This window comes from Brachyistius frenatus, unplaced genomic scaffold (assembly GCF_029030835.1).
Source record: "Brachyistius frenatus isolate BFR_SWC_R1_liver_20210118 unplaced genomic scaffold, ASM2903083v1 Contig_6, whole genome shotgun sequence".
Lineage (NCBI taxonomy): Eukaryota > Metazoa > Chordata > Actinopteri > Embiotocidae > Brachyistius > Brachyistius frenatus.
In genome coordinates, this window is record NW_027210605.1 from 265,126 (window position 1) to 282,450 (window position 17,325).

The 17,325-nt window shown below is 39.4% G+C and overlaps 1 protein-coding gene across 1 annotated transcript; it reads left to right on the forward strand.

The window, feature by feature from the left end:
- Positions 1 to 4,922: 4,922 nt before the first annotated feature.
- On the forward strand, positions 4,923 to 7,116 carry kcnk15 (potassium channel, subfamily K, member 15). The gene is made up of 2 exons (XM_069723151.1): positions 4,923 to 5,446; positions 5,669 to 7,116. The coding sequence occupies exons 1-2, from the start codon at positions 5,164 to 5,166 to the stop codon at positions 6,676 to 6,678; spliced, it is 1,293 nt and encodes a 430-aa protein (XP_069579252.1). The 5' UTR covers positions 4,923 to 5,163; the 3' UTR covers positions 6,679 to 7,116.
- Positions 7,117 to 17,325: the final 10,209 nt, after the last annotated feature.

Consider the following 17,325-nt stretch of genomic DNA (forward strand, 5'->3'; position numbering starts at 1 on the left):
CAGCCTCCGCAGCCCGAACACACAAAGTCCAAACATAGTCGGACTGATCGAGTCTCAGTTCTCAGTAAAGATGTCTTACACATGTATGAGCTTCTGTATTACGGAATCATAAGCTGTAGTCAGGTTTCATAGCAGCATAAAGCGGGACTTGAGAGGTGTGAACGTAAAATTGGTCATATGATATCCATCTTTTGACAGTAATTGGACAGATGCGTTTATACAAGGAAGCATTTCACCATTACAGGGTATAAATAGAATCACGTATTATCTCAGGGGATTCAGTGTTGAATGGCCGTTGGTGTGCTTTACTATTTTTGGTCTTAGTTACTGTGGAAACCAGAGGCCTCTGCAGGAATCCGGTATTTGCTGTTGCTGTTTTAATGCCTCTGCTTCATAAAATGGATTCCCTATCGCCTTTTTTTTTTTTCTCTCAGTGAGTTCAGACAGAATACACAGAGAACATAAACACAGTCTGGTGGTGTATGTCAGAGATTTGATGTGCTTTTACTGACTTCAGCTTGAGATTGCAACTCCACAAGCTCCCTGTTGTTAAACCCTGCAGGAGTCCGGTGGTTGGAGTCGAGGATCACCTGCACACGAGGAGCAGGTGTTTGTTCACTCACTAGCTAGTTTCTAACTGATGTGCTAAATCAGAGACCGCTAAAACGTAAACAATGTCTCCAGAAACAAGTGAGAAACAAGTTAACATCATGTCATGTGACCACATCTGTAGCACCTTAAACTACAACATGTGAACATAAAGTCACCATAGCATGACAAGTTGTAGAAGAACTCCCCAAAATTACATTTTGAAGAGGCCAAAGATCACATTAATATTGAAAGCCAGTTCTTTGTGAATGTAAGATCGACTTTGTTGTATTTACTACATGAAGAAATGAATGTTTTTAACACACAGAACCTAACCAATGGTGGAGAATACATTTAATCAAATACTGTATTATGGAACAATGGAACTGTAGCATTTCCATTTTCTGCTAATTCTGTTCTACAAACTGGAGCCAGATATTGTTCTCTTTACTACATTTATTTGATAAATATCACATTTTATATTTAAATACATATAATACAAACACCATGTTGCACATTTTTATGGACCGAAATTTAAGTGCTTTAACTTCTTATTCATTATGATAGTAAAGGTGGTCATGAAATGATGTGCTGACTCTGCGTATAAAAAACCGTATGAGCTGCACGACATGCGAATGAACAGAAATTGGGACTACCTTTGAAAACAAGACTACTAAAGTGCTCATTGGTCATTTAAGGCATAAATAGTATCACTTCCTTCCACTGTGCAGCAATCCAGTAAACTGTTGAACTGCTGACAAAGTAAACAGATGACATACGAAGGTTTATTCCTGTTCAGTGAAGAGTAGGAACAGAAATTAGGGACATACCAAAAAAAAAAAAAAAAGAAAAGAGAAAGAGATCAAATGTCATGACAGAAATCAACAAATACGAAGGGGAAGTATTTCTCCTGAAGCATGGAGTGGCATTTGACTGCGATTAAATCTGTTAACTCCTACTTGAAATAAATACGTATTCTATCTCGCAAAAGAGGTCTGAAATCTTCAACGCTCAAGTCTTATCGATCAGTGTGTTTTCATTTAAAGTCAATGTGATACAAATACCTCCGCTTCGCCCTTGTGTGCAGTGCAGCGGTCCTCTGTGCTTGTTGTAGCTACCACGGCACCAAATATAACTCAGTTCGGTGTTGTAACTGTGAGTCAGTGACAGATCCGATGGAATGATCCTTACGATTGCTTGTCTGATAGTGGGTTGTCTAATCTGGTCTGTTCTTTCCTTGAGGTGAAGGCAGCTTCTTCTCTGCTCCGACGGGTAAAACATTGTTAGTCAGTGTCTTGTAATGCTTACCAGAGTATTTCTGAACAGACTCACTTTCACCTTGTGGCCCTACTGTTGCAATATCTGCATGTACACGTATGTGTGACAGTGATTCCTGCCTTTGTTGTATTTTTTACAAACTTTTCTATATACAATTTATTAAAAAAAAAAAAAAGGATCACATTGGCAGATTTCCTTGCTTCCTCCTGGTGGTGTATTTGCTTTTCAGCAGTTATATAAATACACTGTGTTATACTGTATCATGACACCAAAGCCCACACAACCCTGCTTCTCCTCCAGTTGTCACTTCTTTGGTAACTTCTGCTCAGTTCAGTTAAAGTGTTCACTGTGGCGCTGCTCTAAGATGCTTACAGTCTGCGAGTCTTTGATGCAACATTTACACTGCAGAAGGTTATTGTGCAGCCTCATTTTCAGAGATTGTTTGTAAACAATATCTCTATACACAGGCTCATAATTTACATATGTAATGGGACACAAAGAAATGGGACAAAATCCAGAAAAGCCTCACAAAAAGCTGGGATGTTCAGCATCTTCCCTCCAAATCATTAACTTCTCTGCCAAATGGAACCAAATCAGTTTTTTGGAGACGTTTTTAATCAGTGTTTTCCTGCAAATCTAAATTCGTATCGCTTTATCTTGATTAAAGCCTTCGCAGTTAAATTCTCAACCGTCCACACCTTTGTGTCTGCAGGTCCTCTTTTCACAGATTGCTCTGACAACAGGTTTGTCTACACAAAAACATGTGTTGCACCTGTCTGTAATTTTCTCATATCCTTGCCAAAACACAGCTGCAGTTCCTATTAAAGACCCCGACTCTTAAAGTTTGGCTTCCACAGAGGAGCTTAATTTTTGTAAGCTTACCTCCAGGACTTTGACAGATTTGCTTTTTTGTTGTTGCAGAACTGGCAGATGGATTTTTATTTAAATGCGCCTTCAGGCACAAGGTCCTCTTCTCACCGCATGTGCATCTTTAAAAGGGTTTTGTATAATCTGCATATTCTCAGCCTCTCCACACACAAAAAGGGTGTCTTCTTGATTTTGCAAGATAAAAAATACATACTAAATACTGCGGTGTAAAAAATTAAATAGGGAAGACTATACGTGAGAAATAAGATAAAAACTTGTTTTATATCATTTTATTTTGAAAGATTTCTCCCAAAGGAATTGCTCCACAAACTCTCCATCTGTCATGCAACAAGTATCACAAAGATAACAATAATGAAATGAATAAGGTTTGCCCTGTGAACATGTATTGTTTGACCTCAAGCCTTTATCTTCATGTGTAAAAGACCAATATTATGAATATGACATGGACAAGAGCAATTGAAATCCATTCATTGGGGAACAATACATGGCATTACATCTAATGTCTCTTATTGAAAGTAGATGGAGGATGACATTTAATAATCCACTTCATTTGTTTTCATTTGTTCCTGGTAACATTGTAAAATACGTGTTTGTGATAATGAAATGCCCCTTTCGAGAGAGCAGAAATAGAAAAAAACTCCATCCTAAAACTCTGGCTCAGTGGAGATTGATGGGCTTCCTCACTTTGTCGCAGGTCCTTGGGCTTTGAAAAGGATGTGAACACAAACTGTCTGGATTGATGGTGGCTATTAGGGCTTCAGGTTCCTCTCTTATCAGCTGAGATGTAATTGATTTATGGAGAGCTGGTTTGAATCACAACGGGGACGTAAGTGTGCAGATTTAGCCACTTAACACAAAAACGTTGCAGAGAGCAGGCCGCCTTGTTCCACAGGAACAAAAGAACACTAATAATCCACCTGCAAAACGCTGTTGGTGCTGCGAAACCCTGATGTGACATATAAGGATGTCTCTATTGAGTTTTTATTTATTTTTAATTTTAATATTTATTATATATATTTTTTTTCTTAGTGTTGATAAAATAAATACAGAAATCAAGCTTAAATAATGATACTTGATGTTGTGACGCAGTGGCAACATAATTAACCGACTGAGGGCCTGGATCATTACGCTTAACATATTGGCTTCAACCTCACTGCCAGTCCAAGTCTGTGCCTCTTGTGCAAGTAACCATGGCAACCAGCATCATCGACAGTAAATTTCCAGAAGCAGCTAGTGTAGCAGTGGCATTTATTTAGCAACTGTACGTACATTCACCAGTTCTCTAATATGCAAAGGCTCAAATACAGGCGCACACAGGTATCCATGCATTGAAGTCATGAGCCAAGGAAACAGAGTAGTACATTTATCTATTTTTATTGATTTTGGTGACTTACAACAATCCATATCGGTCCTTAGGCTTGGGTTTTAAATCGGTTTACAAATTATTTTTTTTGATTTGTTTTCTTATAGTTAAATTCTTAACGTGAGCATGTGTGTATACCTATATTTACATATATATGTAAATATACATTGCATATTGTTGGCTTCTTTGATCTGATTAAAATGTTATACTTTTCGATACATTTTTTTATTTGATAATTGGCACATAAAACAAACTTTATTATCATAATATTATTTCAAAGGTATAATGGGAATGAAATTTACAACTAAGATTGTATTTCCTGCTATGCCTTGAGCACACTATGAGGATAACACGTATTCATTCTGTACAGCAGGCTGGAGAGACCCCTTAGATTTCTATGACAAGTTTTTTATTTTTTATTTTTTAAGTTTTGTTAATAGTTAAAGTGATTTTAAATAACATTGATTACTTGAGGTCTAAACATAAGAAATTGTCATCACCTAAATCCTGGTTTTCCACGTTTCTCAGCCTCTGCAGTGTCCACGTTGGATGTGCAGTCAGGTCAAATGTGAAGTCCCGCTGGTTGCTGTCCATGGTGCTGAACTCGCCTCCTGTTGGGCGAGTCACATTTCACTTGTTGCGCACACGTGAGATAGGATTGATCATTGGTGACAAGGATTACAATGTATTTTATATTTTGCATCGTTTCCTATATTATATTACACAGCTTCTTTTTTTTCTTTTTTCCTTTTTTTTATTGGCGAGTGGTTTGCGCATGCGAGAAAGAAATCTGAGGCCACTTGCTTAAACACACAAGCTGTAGAGAGCATCGATCGCTCGCAATGCGCACGGCAGAGTGTGCGCGTTTTATACAAACGATAGATTTAAACCTGGCAAGACAGATTACCCAGGTTTTCTTTTCCTGCCCGCCTCTCCTGCCACCGCGTTTCAGGCATCAGGCTGCACCACTAATGAGGAGTTTAAGCTAAAGAGCAGTACCACCTGTAACTGTGCCTCCTCTCCCGACTTTCACGCCGACGCCGAGGATGAAGAAGCAAAACGTGCGAACCCTGTCGCTCATCCTCTGCATGTTCTCCTACTTGCTGGTCGGCGCCGCGGTGTTTGACGCGCTGGAGTCCGAGTCCGAGAGCTCCCGCAGACGCATCTTGGAGCAGAAGCGCAACGAGATGAAGAAGAAGTACCGCTTCTCCGAGGACGACTACCGCGAAATCGAGCGAGTTGTGCTGCAAGCTGAGCCCCATCGCGCCGGGAGACAGTGGAAATTTGCTGGCTCTTTTTACTTTGCCATAACAGTCATCACCACCATTGGTAAGTTCATTTTATCTTTGGAAATAAGGGCTTATGTTTTTCCTCTCTTGCTGTACAGAAATTGACAAAAGAGCATTTTTTTTTCAACGTGAATGCAATCTCTAAGGTTTGTTTTTAATTACAGACTAATCAAACAAATCGACAGTTGGTCCATGTTTCCCCATCCAGGCATTACTACAGTATGCATCACGGTGTTCCTCTAATTTCCATCTCTGCGTTAAGGTTATGGACATGCAGCACCAGGCACAGATGCAGGGAAGATCTTCTGCATGTTCTACGCTGTACTCGGCATTCCTCTCACTTTGGTCATGTTCCAGAGCCTGGGGGAAAGGATGAACACGTTTGTCCGCTATCTCCTACACAAGACAAAGCAGTGCCTGGGCTTTCGACGTACCGAGGTGTCCATGGAGAACATGGTCCTGGTGGGCTTCCTTTCCTGCATAGGGACACTGTGTGTGGGAGCTGCAGCCTTTTCCCACTTCGAGGGATGGAGCTTCTTCCATGCTTACTACTACTGCTTCATCACCCTCACCACTATTGGTTTTGGGGACTTTGTGGCCCTGCAGAAAAAGGAGGACCTCCAGGAGAAGACGCCCTACGTTGCCTTCAGCTTCATGTACATCCTGGTGGGGCTCACTGTTATTGGGGCTTTTCTAAATTTGGTGGTGCTTCGTTTCCTCACCATGAACACTGAGGACGAGCGGAGAGACGCTCAAGAGAGGGCTTCGCTGAAGAGGGACAGAGGCCTTTTGGAAGGGGGCCTGGGTCTCCATGCTGTCGGGGAACAGAGCAGAGACAGACGCAGGGAGAGGAGCAGGAGCAACATGCTGCACAGTCGTAGCCACAGCACACTCTTCCTCCCGATAGAGGAAGGAACCAGCCGCACCAACCTCATCTCTTCCCCGGCGGAGGATCAGGAGAGACGAAGAAGCCCCTGCAGGAACAGTCTGCATTTCCAGATCAAGGCAGGCAGACGCAGGCAGGGGTCGAGCCTCAGTTCCCTCTGCTCCTGTGTGTGCTACCGCTTGGAGATGTGCGATAGCCCTCTAATGTCACACGGCGAACACCATGGCTGCCATATCAATTCTGTTTACTGCAACTCAGTCTCTTATAGGATCCAGGGCTGCTCGCCAAGTTCCAGGGACAACACTGGACTCTCTTCCCCAGGAAGCACACTCTCAACCGGGCAGAGCTTCCCCGAGTTCCCTCGTTTGAGGAGGAAGTCGGTGTAAAGTGCATTATTGTGAGGGACCATGTTTGCACAGACTGTAAACAGTATTTTCAGAGACTATTTTATGTCACATCTCTTTTGTGCTTGTAACAGATTTTGTTTCATGATTTAAGTTGTCTGTTGTGGCTACTTAAAATGATTTTATTTGCAAAGCAAGGATGCGTTTTATTTCTGTTTGTGATTCTACTGTTTTGCTCGCATGTCAGCCAAAGTCCACTGCATGCTCACCATGTATGGCATACAATGAGAATGCATGAGTGCCATGTAAACATGTAAAACGTTGGGCTTTTAATTTACAATTTTAACACAACATATTTTGGATATAGTGTCTAAAATGACTAACCGTCCAGTGAAAGTATGTGAACGATCCTCGGTGGATTCTGATCCTGCTTTAGATGAAACCCTAAATTTGTCATGCCATAGCCAGAAGATGTCATTATACTTTATATATATATATATATAAAAAAAGCCTTAAAGAACTTTGACCAAGCACATTAGACATGTCGCTTCTTTACTCAGTGAATTTAAAAGAATCATTTTACGAGGTGGAAAATTAACTACTGCACTCCAATATAAAGAGATATTGCTTGTTACATGACTGATTCAACTTCAATAGATGTAGCACACAACAGATATGTAGCAGGTTGTTAGTGAACGTCCCACAACGCTGGAAAACTTGTCATTTTTCAGGCAGGGAGGTGTCAATTTCTTTGTAGACTTGGTTTGTAGTCAGATTCAATGTGAGTCTCTTCCAGTATTGTTTTATTAAACCAAAGGAAAGGACCTTTAAACATGCGTGTGTGTTTTTATTTATATCAATCGAAGTTTGCTAACTTATTGAACAAATCGCCTCATGTTTGTTTGAGGTTGTTAAGCTTTATGTTAATTAATCCTCTGTTCTATTTGTCTACTGCAACTCTTTTATATTTGTTGAAAAAAGGTGTTATCTCCTACTGACATCCTCTTCTGCTGCAGCTATCACACCAGAACAATAGTACAGTAAACAGGTGTTACAGGCTTTGTAATACTACTTTTGGTGATATTTTATAAATTGAATTCTAGTGACTAGTTTACACAGAAAATAAAACCTAAAAAGTCTTAATTTATTTATTTTTATGTCAAAATACTGTCCAGGTTTTAATGGGATGAATTTGGTTGATTTGAAAAAAAAAAGAAAGTTGTTTAGGATTCTACATGTTGTTTCAACAACACATTTCCACATGTTTTGAGGACTTGTTTCACAATAAATTACAGTCATTAAAATAGTGCTAAGAAAATGATTATGTGCAACCTAAAAATGCACTTTTTATGAAGTTTAAACCTGGTTTAAACTAAAGTTTGACTTTTATTTTATCTGCAAGTCATCAGATAAATGTTTACTGTGAACATTTTAGTGACTGGGGTATAATATGTAATTATAACAATAATAAGTAAACGTACTCAAATTTTGAACTTAAGTTAAAAACTTTAGCTGCTTGTTCTGTATTGTAGCTTCCCTTACTTGATCCAGTTTGTGGTAATCCACTAAAAAAAATCAGAGTTATTGTAAACTGCATAGATTAAGATTTTCCAATAAAAATGAGTTGAAATAATATTACACCGTACAGTATTGCTGCATGATCATAGATTACTCTACCCAACAGTGGATAAAGTATTAGAAATTATCACCACCTTGACAAACAGTAAAATCTGCAATAGTAATAATAACAATCAGTAATGGTATTTCTTTATTCGAATGCATGTCATTCTGTTGGTGACATGTATTCATCATCATGTCAGTTTAAGTATTGTGACGCAGTCCTTATCTGTCATATGCATGATAAGTTTGAGTTTGGACAAGCTTTATACATACTGGATATATTTTAAAGTTATATTTCAATACAATAGTAGATAGTTGGTTGGTTTGTAGGCCTGTGGAGGCCTGAGGTGGGTGTCCACTCATCAACAATGGGATCGATAAAGTATGTCTATCTATCTATAGCTATCTAGCAACGAAGATAATGGAAATGTAATATATGAGAGAAAACACAAAAAGAGAATTATGTCAATAGTTATCTGAAGATTGAGGATATTCATTTTTTCATCCTCAGAGGTTACATCACACTCTGGTCTGGATATAAATACGGCCCAGGAATCGTTATTGTGTTACTGCTTCTCACTCTCCAGACTACTACCCCTGTCTGTTTGAGATATGACGCAAATAATGAAGTGAACATAAACAACAAAAAGAAGAAATATACCTCCATTCTTGAGTGCGACACAGAATATTTCAAGTCATTAAACACCACAGCTTCTCTGCTGTCATGAGATAAAATCCCATCATTGCCTCCATTTGCTATTTTAAAAACCTGTTTTTGGTTTGGAATGAGGAACAGAAATCATGAAGTCTTTACATAAGTGTCCCCGAACATGCATTTCAAGCCATCTGTTGGTCTGCTGGAGTAGAGGGTGACTTTACATATAAATGTGAAACTGATTGGGCAATAGAATCTTAAACAGTGATTGGTTATGAAATACCATCTGCTTTGGCTGCTTGTGGGTACACACGGTGACATTTACTCTCTTTTCCTTACATTGTCACATCACTCTAATTCCAAGTATTTGTTTACCTTGTGCAACAAGTCAGATTGTGTGGTGTGTTTGACCTAAAATTCTAAATATATTATATTTTCATCATTCTGTATTATCTTATGAGAGACAAAAAAAAAAAAAAAAAAAAAAGGAAAGAACTCAAATGCAATAACTTTGACAATGGTGCCCTCTTCAGGTGATAACACTCTTTGGTCATGTTTGAGAAAAGGAAAGTCACAAAGACTAATGTGAAACATTTTGCCACCAGAGGGCGGTATATGTTCACACTGCAGTGAGCTGTTAATCCCTGTTTTTTTAATCTGTAAAAGTAGAGTTTCATTTAATTCAGACACAATGAAAAGCAACACGCTCTGGAAAAAAAATACTAACACTCATAATGTTATTGTTATTTTCTATATTTGAAAGAAATTGTGTTCTCATCTACATCTCTCTGTAGGCATTAAGGATCCAATAAAAAGTAAACCTGAAAACCTGTGGCCTCTGGATCTCTAGTCGAGATCATTATTAAAACAAAGATACCCTCCATAAATGGACCCTCTATAACGATAGGTAGGACCTGAAAAAAAAACCTGAATAGCAGCTGGACAAACAAGGGAGAGACCGAGACAATAATAGGTAATTTCAAAAAGGGTAAATGTCCAAAGTGACATTTACCACTTAGTTCTACAGCAGTGCCCAGAGTGTTGTTCTGCTCTAATGCCAAGTAACAGAACGGCCAGACTGACCAAAATCAGCACTAATTCTGGTATTATTTATCATTAAAATGACATCACAACAAAAATGAGATGCACAGAAAACTCTACGAAGCTAGCAGTCCATCCACGGATCAACAATAAATAGTTAACTTAATGTAATTTGGCTGGAAATGTCCATCCTTATTACCTACTACATCACACATAAGGACATTTTAAACGTAAGACATTTTTAATAGCAAATGACACATCATTACAATGTGAGCTCTTGGAACCAAGAACTACATACAAGCCCTCGTTCTACAGCAGTGCCCAGAGTGTTGTTTAACATGAGCCAAATACACTTCTATGGTATTGACCCTACTGACATTATTGGTAGTGTGTAGCTTGGCGTTTGGCTATTTATGGGCTTCATGTTGGTAGTATCAATATTTCAGGCAGGAAACTCAATTTAACCCATTGTCGTAGATAAAGTAATTATGTCTTGAGTGTCGCTCAACTGGCCCTTCACAGGAAGTGAAAGGACCCAAACACAGGACACCAACACCTGCAGGCTTTAGCAAATTGCGACAATCTGACCACTGAAAAGGGTGACGAGCTGAACTAAACACACACAGTGCTGATGGGCTAATGAGACACAGGTGAGCACAAAAACTGGAAGGAAAAAAACACAAAGGCAGAAAACAAAAGACACAAGAGGCGAGTCATTTCAAAATGAAACAGAAAACCCAACAAACTAAAAGGCAGAACCATGACATCACTGAAAGTTATAGGAAAACAGAAGTAACTCTGGTTTTGGATGATTTCTCTGAGTGCACTGCAGTGCTGTATGCTTACATTATCCACAGACCCATTTCTCATCGACAGGCTTTGTTGCCATAATTTCATTAGATAATCAATATCTGTCAAATCAACATTTGTAACTATCATTTCTAATACAAATTTAGCTACACTTATCTTACTGCAGACATTGATTCAAAGATCAATTTTCTGGAAACCAGTTATCAAATGAACTGCCTGAGTGGTACAAAGAAAGTATTGGCATAAAACCAGGACATGATTAATTTGACAAAAGATGGATTGCAGCAAAGATGTCCAAACTTTTATAACATAGATGCTAAAACAAATAAAACAGCATGCTCTGGGTGGCCACGTCACATGTTTATCCTTGGAGAAGAGGTTTGGGTTAAAAAGGGTGAATTTTAATCACCTGAGAGTAGTCTTACTACTAATTCAAATTCATCTTTTTCCATTTTATCCGAAAGGTAGAATCAATCCTGGTTGAAGTAGACGAAAACGGAGAGAGCGGTCTTTCTGTCCTGGTACATTAGTATTATACATAAACCCAAGAAAATTCCCCCTGGTGACAAAAGAATCCCTTCATCTTATGCAGCTATTTCATGATCCGCCCAAGTAATTCTAGGTGTTTTGTGCCGAAGGACATGGATCAAAGTAAGGTGTTACATCTCCTGCTAAAATGAATGACCTTGAAAGGGATAATCAAATAGAGACTCGTCAGAATGGGAGATGGTGCCAGTAGCAGGTGGAGAGATAATTAACCTCTTCTGAGGGTTACTGCTAATTATTTAGAAAATAGTAGTGTTGTACTGTAAAGTTAGGCCTTCTGGTATTCACCTTGGGTCTATTTTTTCCCCCTGTAGACAGTGAAAACATATAGTTAGCATTCCGCATGCAGTGAACGTCTTTGTCACTTTATACCTATGTAAAACATCTCTAGATGAGGCTCACACTCTTGCCAAATGCCATCCTGTGGGGCTCGGATAATCGATCAATTTTAAAGCGTCTGTTCCTTTTAGTAACTGATGACTGCAAGGAAGCATGCATCAAACGCTGTAAACCAAATCTTTACTGCCATCACTCAGCAAACTCCTGTCTGATCTCTTTATTGTGAGATGTGACGCTGATGACCGGGACCATGTGCTGCACGGCAGCCCAGGGCCTGTAGGACTGCAAACAGAAGTAAGAGTATCCTAGATGACAGCAGGAGGACACACGCCATCCTTTGATGGATCATTTGAGACGACGTTACACAACATTTATGGTATTTATATGGGGGTTCAAAACAACAAGTAAAGAGCTGACACGTATTTGGTTTTGATAACACGTTCCACACATCTTCATGCATCTTTAGTTACAACCAAATGTCACTCCAAAACATGTAATACAGAGTCAGTCCACTGGATGATATTTTGCCAATGACATGTTTTGGTGTGAAAAGTAAGGTGCCTTTGGTGTAGACACTAAAAACATGTCGAGGTTAAAATAAGTAAACGACTTCACGTTACGTAAGTTACTTATAGTATGTGTCGTAAGTAAAATATGACTTGATCATGACATGTACTTCGTCTCATGACCTTGTCACGCGACCTTCTTTGGCCGCGGTCATACATTCGTGTACTTTTCTCACCAGCGCAAGGCAAAACATCTCACTGATACGGTGACACAGTGACCTCTGGTGGACTGATGAGAGAACAGTATGACAGACTTTGGCGTGATAGAGGACTGTTAGTTCTTCCCATTTCACCCACAGTTTATTTCCTGTGCCAGTTTCTTTTTTTCCATTTCAGATCCAGGTTTTCTATTATTTAATTAGTATTAGATTGTTGTTAATATTTTTTGTTAACTGCGGAGTTTTCAAGTCAAGTCAAAAATATAAATTCATCATACAGTTGTGCTTGTTATTGTCTCATGTAATCATTTTAAAGTTGCTCGTAAGCTTTCCTTCTACACTTTCCTGTGAGGTGTTTCGTCATAAAAATGTCAGATTCCTGGCTCTGTATCCTAAACTAAAGACTTAAGAGTATATTGTCTCTGTAGAGTATTCTTATGTGTAATTCTTACAAGTTGGATGGGGTCTCAGCCAAATGCTCGGCTTCTTCCACCGGCAATCAGAATCCCTCTGCTGTTCTTCTTGAATTATCTTGTATTTAACAGAAGTACACAGAGTCAGAGACACTGAAAGAAGATGAATCAGGCATGCAGCTTTCATAGCCACCGCTGAGAGGCAGTGACACACTAGAAGCCTCATACAATGTGCCTCCTGTTTGTCCAGCTGTAGCTTGTGTGCTGTCATTAATCCCCCCCCACCCCCGCAACTCCCAAACTCCCCACCCTCTTTACTACTGCCATCTCTGATCTTGAGCACAAGATGGAGGTACGCGATGATGAATAACAATCAGAATCTTCCTGAACGCATACAAAAGAAGAGGCCAATACTAATATACATGCTTTTAGATATTAAATATTTCATCAGTCATTTATGTACAAACGTTGGCGGAGAATATTGTAGAGGGACTGAAACAACACAATTAAACACTTCAAATTGCAAGCAAATGAATTGGACACCAACACGCCAACACACGTGCAGAGAAGGACAAAGTAATCACATCCATTCTGCTAAAATCTCTGCAGGAAAGTCATTAATGGTTTTAAATGAGGATGAGCTGCCACTGATACAACTGATCCAAGTGTGAAATGAAATTAAGTGGATGAAAATGACAAGTGGAATATTTTACGGCCAATACTCATTGCTCAACGTGGCAGTGTAAATTAAGCTTTTCTGTCTACTGCTCGGCGGTTAACAAATGACACCGACAGCTTGTATTTTACTTCCCACTGACGTGTAATCAGTTTCACTTATAATCATGATATTTTCATGTCCATTGTTAACAGAGGTAGCTACAGTGAGTATCCACAGGTGAAGGAAGTAACTCTGTACTTTAACCCTCAGACTACAGAACAATACTTGTCAGTTTGGGGGTTGACTGTGGCTCCCATTAATCACAGGGTTAAGACTCTCAAGGAAACAACACTTGCTCTTCTCAAAGTATCTTTGAGCAAGACACTGAACTTAAAGAAGCTGCCGGCGGGAAGGTCGGCGCCTTGCAAAGCAGCCAAGTCATCATTTGCTCGCGAATGTGTGTGAAAGGGTAAATGAGAGGCCTTTTACCATTCATGCTTTCTGCAGTTATATTGCAGTAGCCTTAAACCAGCGACCACCATAAGATGTATGGATGTGCTGAAATTCACCAAGCTATAAGCAAACAGTGTGAGATGGTAAATGACCAGACTTTTGCAGACTCTGGCTGAAGTCCTCGATATTTGCTAGCATTGCTACAACTGCCTGTATTGCTTCATCCAGCTTCACCACTGCCGCCATTGCTGGAGCTAGATTTCAAGACAAAAAGCATGACTTCCACGTCATCACACTTTGCCACCCCTACCGGTTGCTGATTGGTTTTCCCTTCAGATTGGTCAAGCGAACCTTCGTATCAACAGTTTCCAGACTAATATCCCAGTAAAAACTAAAGCTGTGCGGAAAAGCGGGCGGAGCCAAGCCAACTATGACTCTTACAGCTGAGAACAAGTTGCTTGTTGAAGCTGGAAACAAAAATGATCAAAGTTACAAAAGAAAACCAAAAGTTAAGGTAGTTGCTCAGAAAAACAAAACAATGAGCTGAAAGAAGCTAAAAAGTTTTGTAAAACGGACAGAATATCACACAATATTTTTCTATGGATTCAACGGTGAGAGCAGAAGCTTTCACGTCACACATTTGATCTGTTGTTAGTATGAAGCAATATCAATCAGTGCTGCTTCCAGCACATTCTGCAGGCATATATTTGCAGATTTTGAATGCAGGACAAAATATTACATTGTGGTACCTTTTACAGGACTTTAAGCTCCTCCTCCTCACATACAAAGCTCTTAATGGGTTGCGACCAAGTTACATAGCGAACTCTCTGGTGAACTATGAGCCTTCGAGAACACCGAGTTCATCTGCTGCTGGTATTTTGGAGGTTACCAGCAACAGCTGAAAGAAAATTGGGGATTCAGCTTTTGTCAGCTACGCTCCAAAGCTGTGGAACACACAAGCTGTGGATATCAGAGAAGCCGGCTCAGTAAATAACTTTTAAAAGAAAGCTCAAAGCATATCTCTTTACATCAGCCTTTAACTAGCTACTCCTGAAGCTCTCTTACACTTGCCCGCACTTGAACTACCACACCTTTGAAATGCATATTGCTTATTTTATATTTTAACTCTATTTGTGTTTAATTTTATGCATTTTATCTGTTCTTATGAATCTTATTACTTTTTTTTATTTAAAAAAAAATAAAAAATTAATTGTTCCTTTATATCTGTTTTCATGTGAAACACTGCATTTAATGTTCTTTCTGTAAAGCAGTTGGAGCTGCATTTCTTGTATGAAAGGTGTTATACAAATAAGGATTATTATTATTATTATTATTATTATAAGTGAAGGATCAGAATACTGTTTCTGCCTCTGCAAAACTCTGCTAACTGATCATTTGGATCATCCACACCCTCCTTCTTACACACACGCAGCCACACACCAGAACTGCTAAGAATCGATCCGGCTCACTGACGGCTCTTCATCCTCTCATCTCAGCGTCTCATGTTGGTCTCGGAGCAATTAGCCTGCTTGCGTCCCCGTCACTGCACAGCACATACGTGGCTAATCTCACTCTCCTTCCACTTTCTCTCTTTCCTTTATCGATTCTTTTATCTCCCACTGGACATGTTTCTTTTCTCTTTTGCTCGGTGTTTGACTGTCTGACACACAGAACTGGAGGTGTGACAGGTTTTACAGCTTTTACACTAATACCCTTTATTTGCCTGTAAAGGGGCTGTTGTTTGGAAGTCGGTAATGGATGTGTGCATCTGAGGCCGTCAAGTCTTTTGCCTGTGTGTATGTGCAGGAATGGGTGAGGTGTGTGCATGCAGTTTGTGTCGGTGTGTGTCCCTGAGACATTTCTTTTACAGTGTTGTCATAAAAATCAGACCTTTATTGCTCCAGAGAGAGGAGCCATTTCTGTTTCACAGGCAAAATGGTTTCTAGACTCCAAAGGAATAATAGCTTTATAAGGGCATATAGAGTATATAGTGATTTTTCTCTGACATTGTGAGCTCCTTTATAGGGTATCCTTATGAACGTCTGCAAATCGTAGTTATTCACTATAGTAGACACACTGCGTTACCACAAACACAGCACCCCCTGTACAAACTCCTCCAACACAGCAGTCCTCTAACAAACACGTAACACAAGTTTAATGTTGAGCTTTTGTTCTGCTCATTGGATCTGCTCAGTTGAACATTCTAGCTCTAAATTTCCATTCTTTAAATAAAAATCAGCCCCTACACAGCAGGAATCTTAAATCACAATGTAACTTAACCCTTTAAGCCCTAGACGCCCCCAATTAGGGGCCAGGGACTAAACTATTATTAAAATACGGACATATATACTGATATTTACACATCTGAACAAATCTCACAAGTGTTCCCTTTATTATTAAAAATACTTTTTTTTAATTATTTTTTTTTTTATTGTGGTTGCAGATATACTCTTTTTGCAATTTTCGACCAGAAGGCTAAAAAATAGGCGTGTTTTTAAAGGGTTAATGAATTGGAAAGAAGTGAGAATGGACTGCACTTTAGTTTATAAACTTAGCCAAAGTGATCAATGCTTCTTGTCTTATCTTTATCAACTAGCAGCCAAAAGACTAATGACACAGTTGCCATCCAGCAGTAGAGTAAACACGACTGAGACTCCCTGCTGGCTGCTGCATGTGGTGACCTGGGAATGAAGGAGCACAATCGTGCTGACTCTGTGAATCTGAACACCACGGTCGGGCTTGTCACAGTGCCAACCATTCGATTTGTTTAGAGACACAATATGGCCATCTTGGCTGTGTGCTGGAAAAGACGCCAGGGGAGCCAGTACGTGCCAGCCTACTTTCTCTTGTCGCTCTTTCTCTTTTATTTTCCACTGTGAGACCACACTCTGCAGGGAGCATCTGAAGAAGGAAATGTGCTTTCATGAGAGATTCAAAGCTGTGATCAAACATGCAGTGTTCTCTGAAATAATTCAACATTTTGACACTTTCATTGTCGCCTGCTTGATTTATGGCTTTCAGCCTCATAATATATTCATGTTGCCATTTTTCACAGTTCTCCGATTGTTTTTCTCCACATTATTTTACTCTTAGATGCAAAACATCTGAATGAGTGAGTTTCAAGCGAAAAAAAAAAAAAAAAAACCTGTTTGAATAATCTGTGCTTTGACAAATATTAACCATCATCATTTTTACATAATGACTGCAATAATAGTTTGTGATTAGTGTTTTTGTCATTTCGATATGTCTCCCTTCTCTTCATGTACAGCAACAAAGATAAAAGAAAGAAAATATGTAGCCACGTATGATTGGCCAGTGTTGATTTTGGAGCAGGTTTTTTTTTTTGTTGGGAGACAGATGTTACAGTTAAGCTGAGTGCGTGCTTGTTTTCCCTGCTTCACCCCTTTCACCCACCAGATGTCCTCAGTAT

What these genes read in the sequence shown, in the direction of transcription:
- kcnk15 (XM_069723151.1), top strand. Translation starts at nt 5,164, where the DNA reads ATGAAGAAGCAAAACGTGCGAACCCTGTCGCTCATCCTCTGCATGTTC. An exon ending in AACAGTCATCACCACCATTG is followed by an intron (nt 5,447 to 5,668) that starts GTAAGTTCATTT and finishes CTCTGCGTTAAG; the next exon opens with GTTATGGACATGCAGCACCA.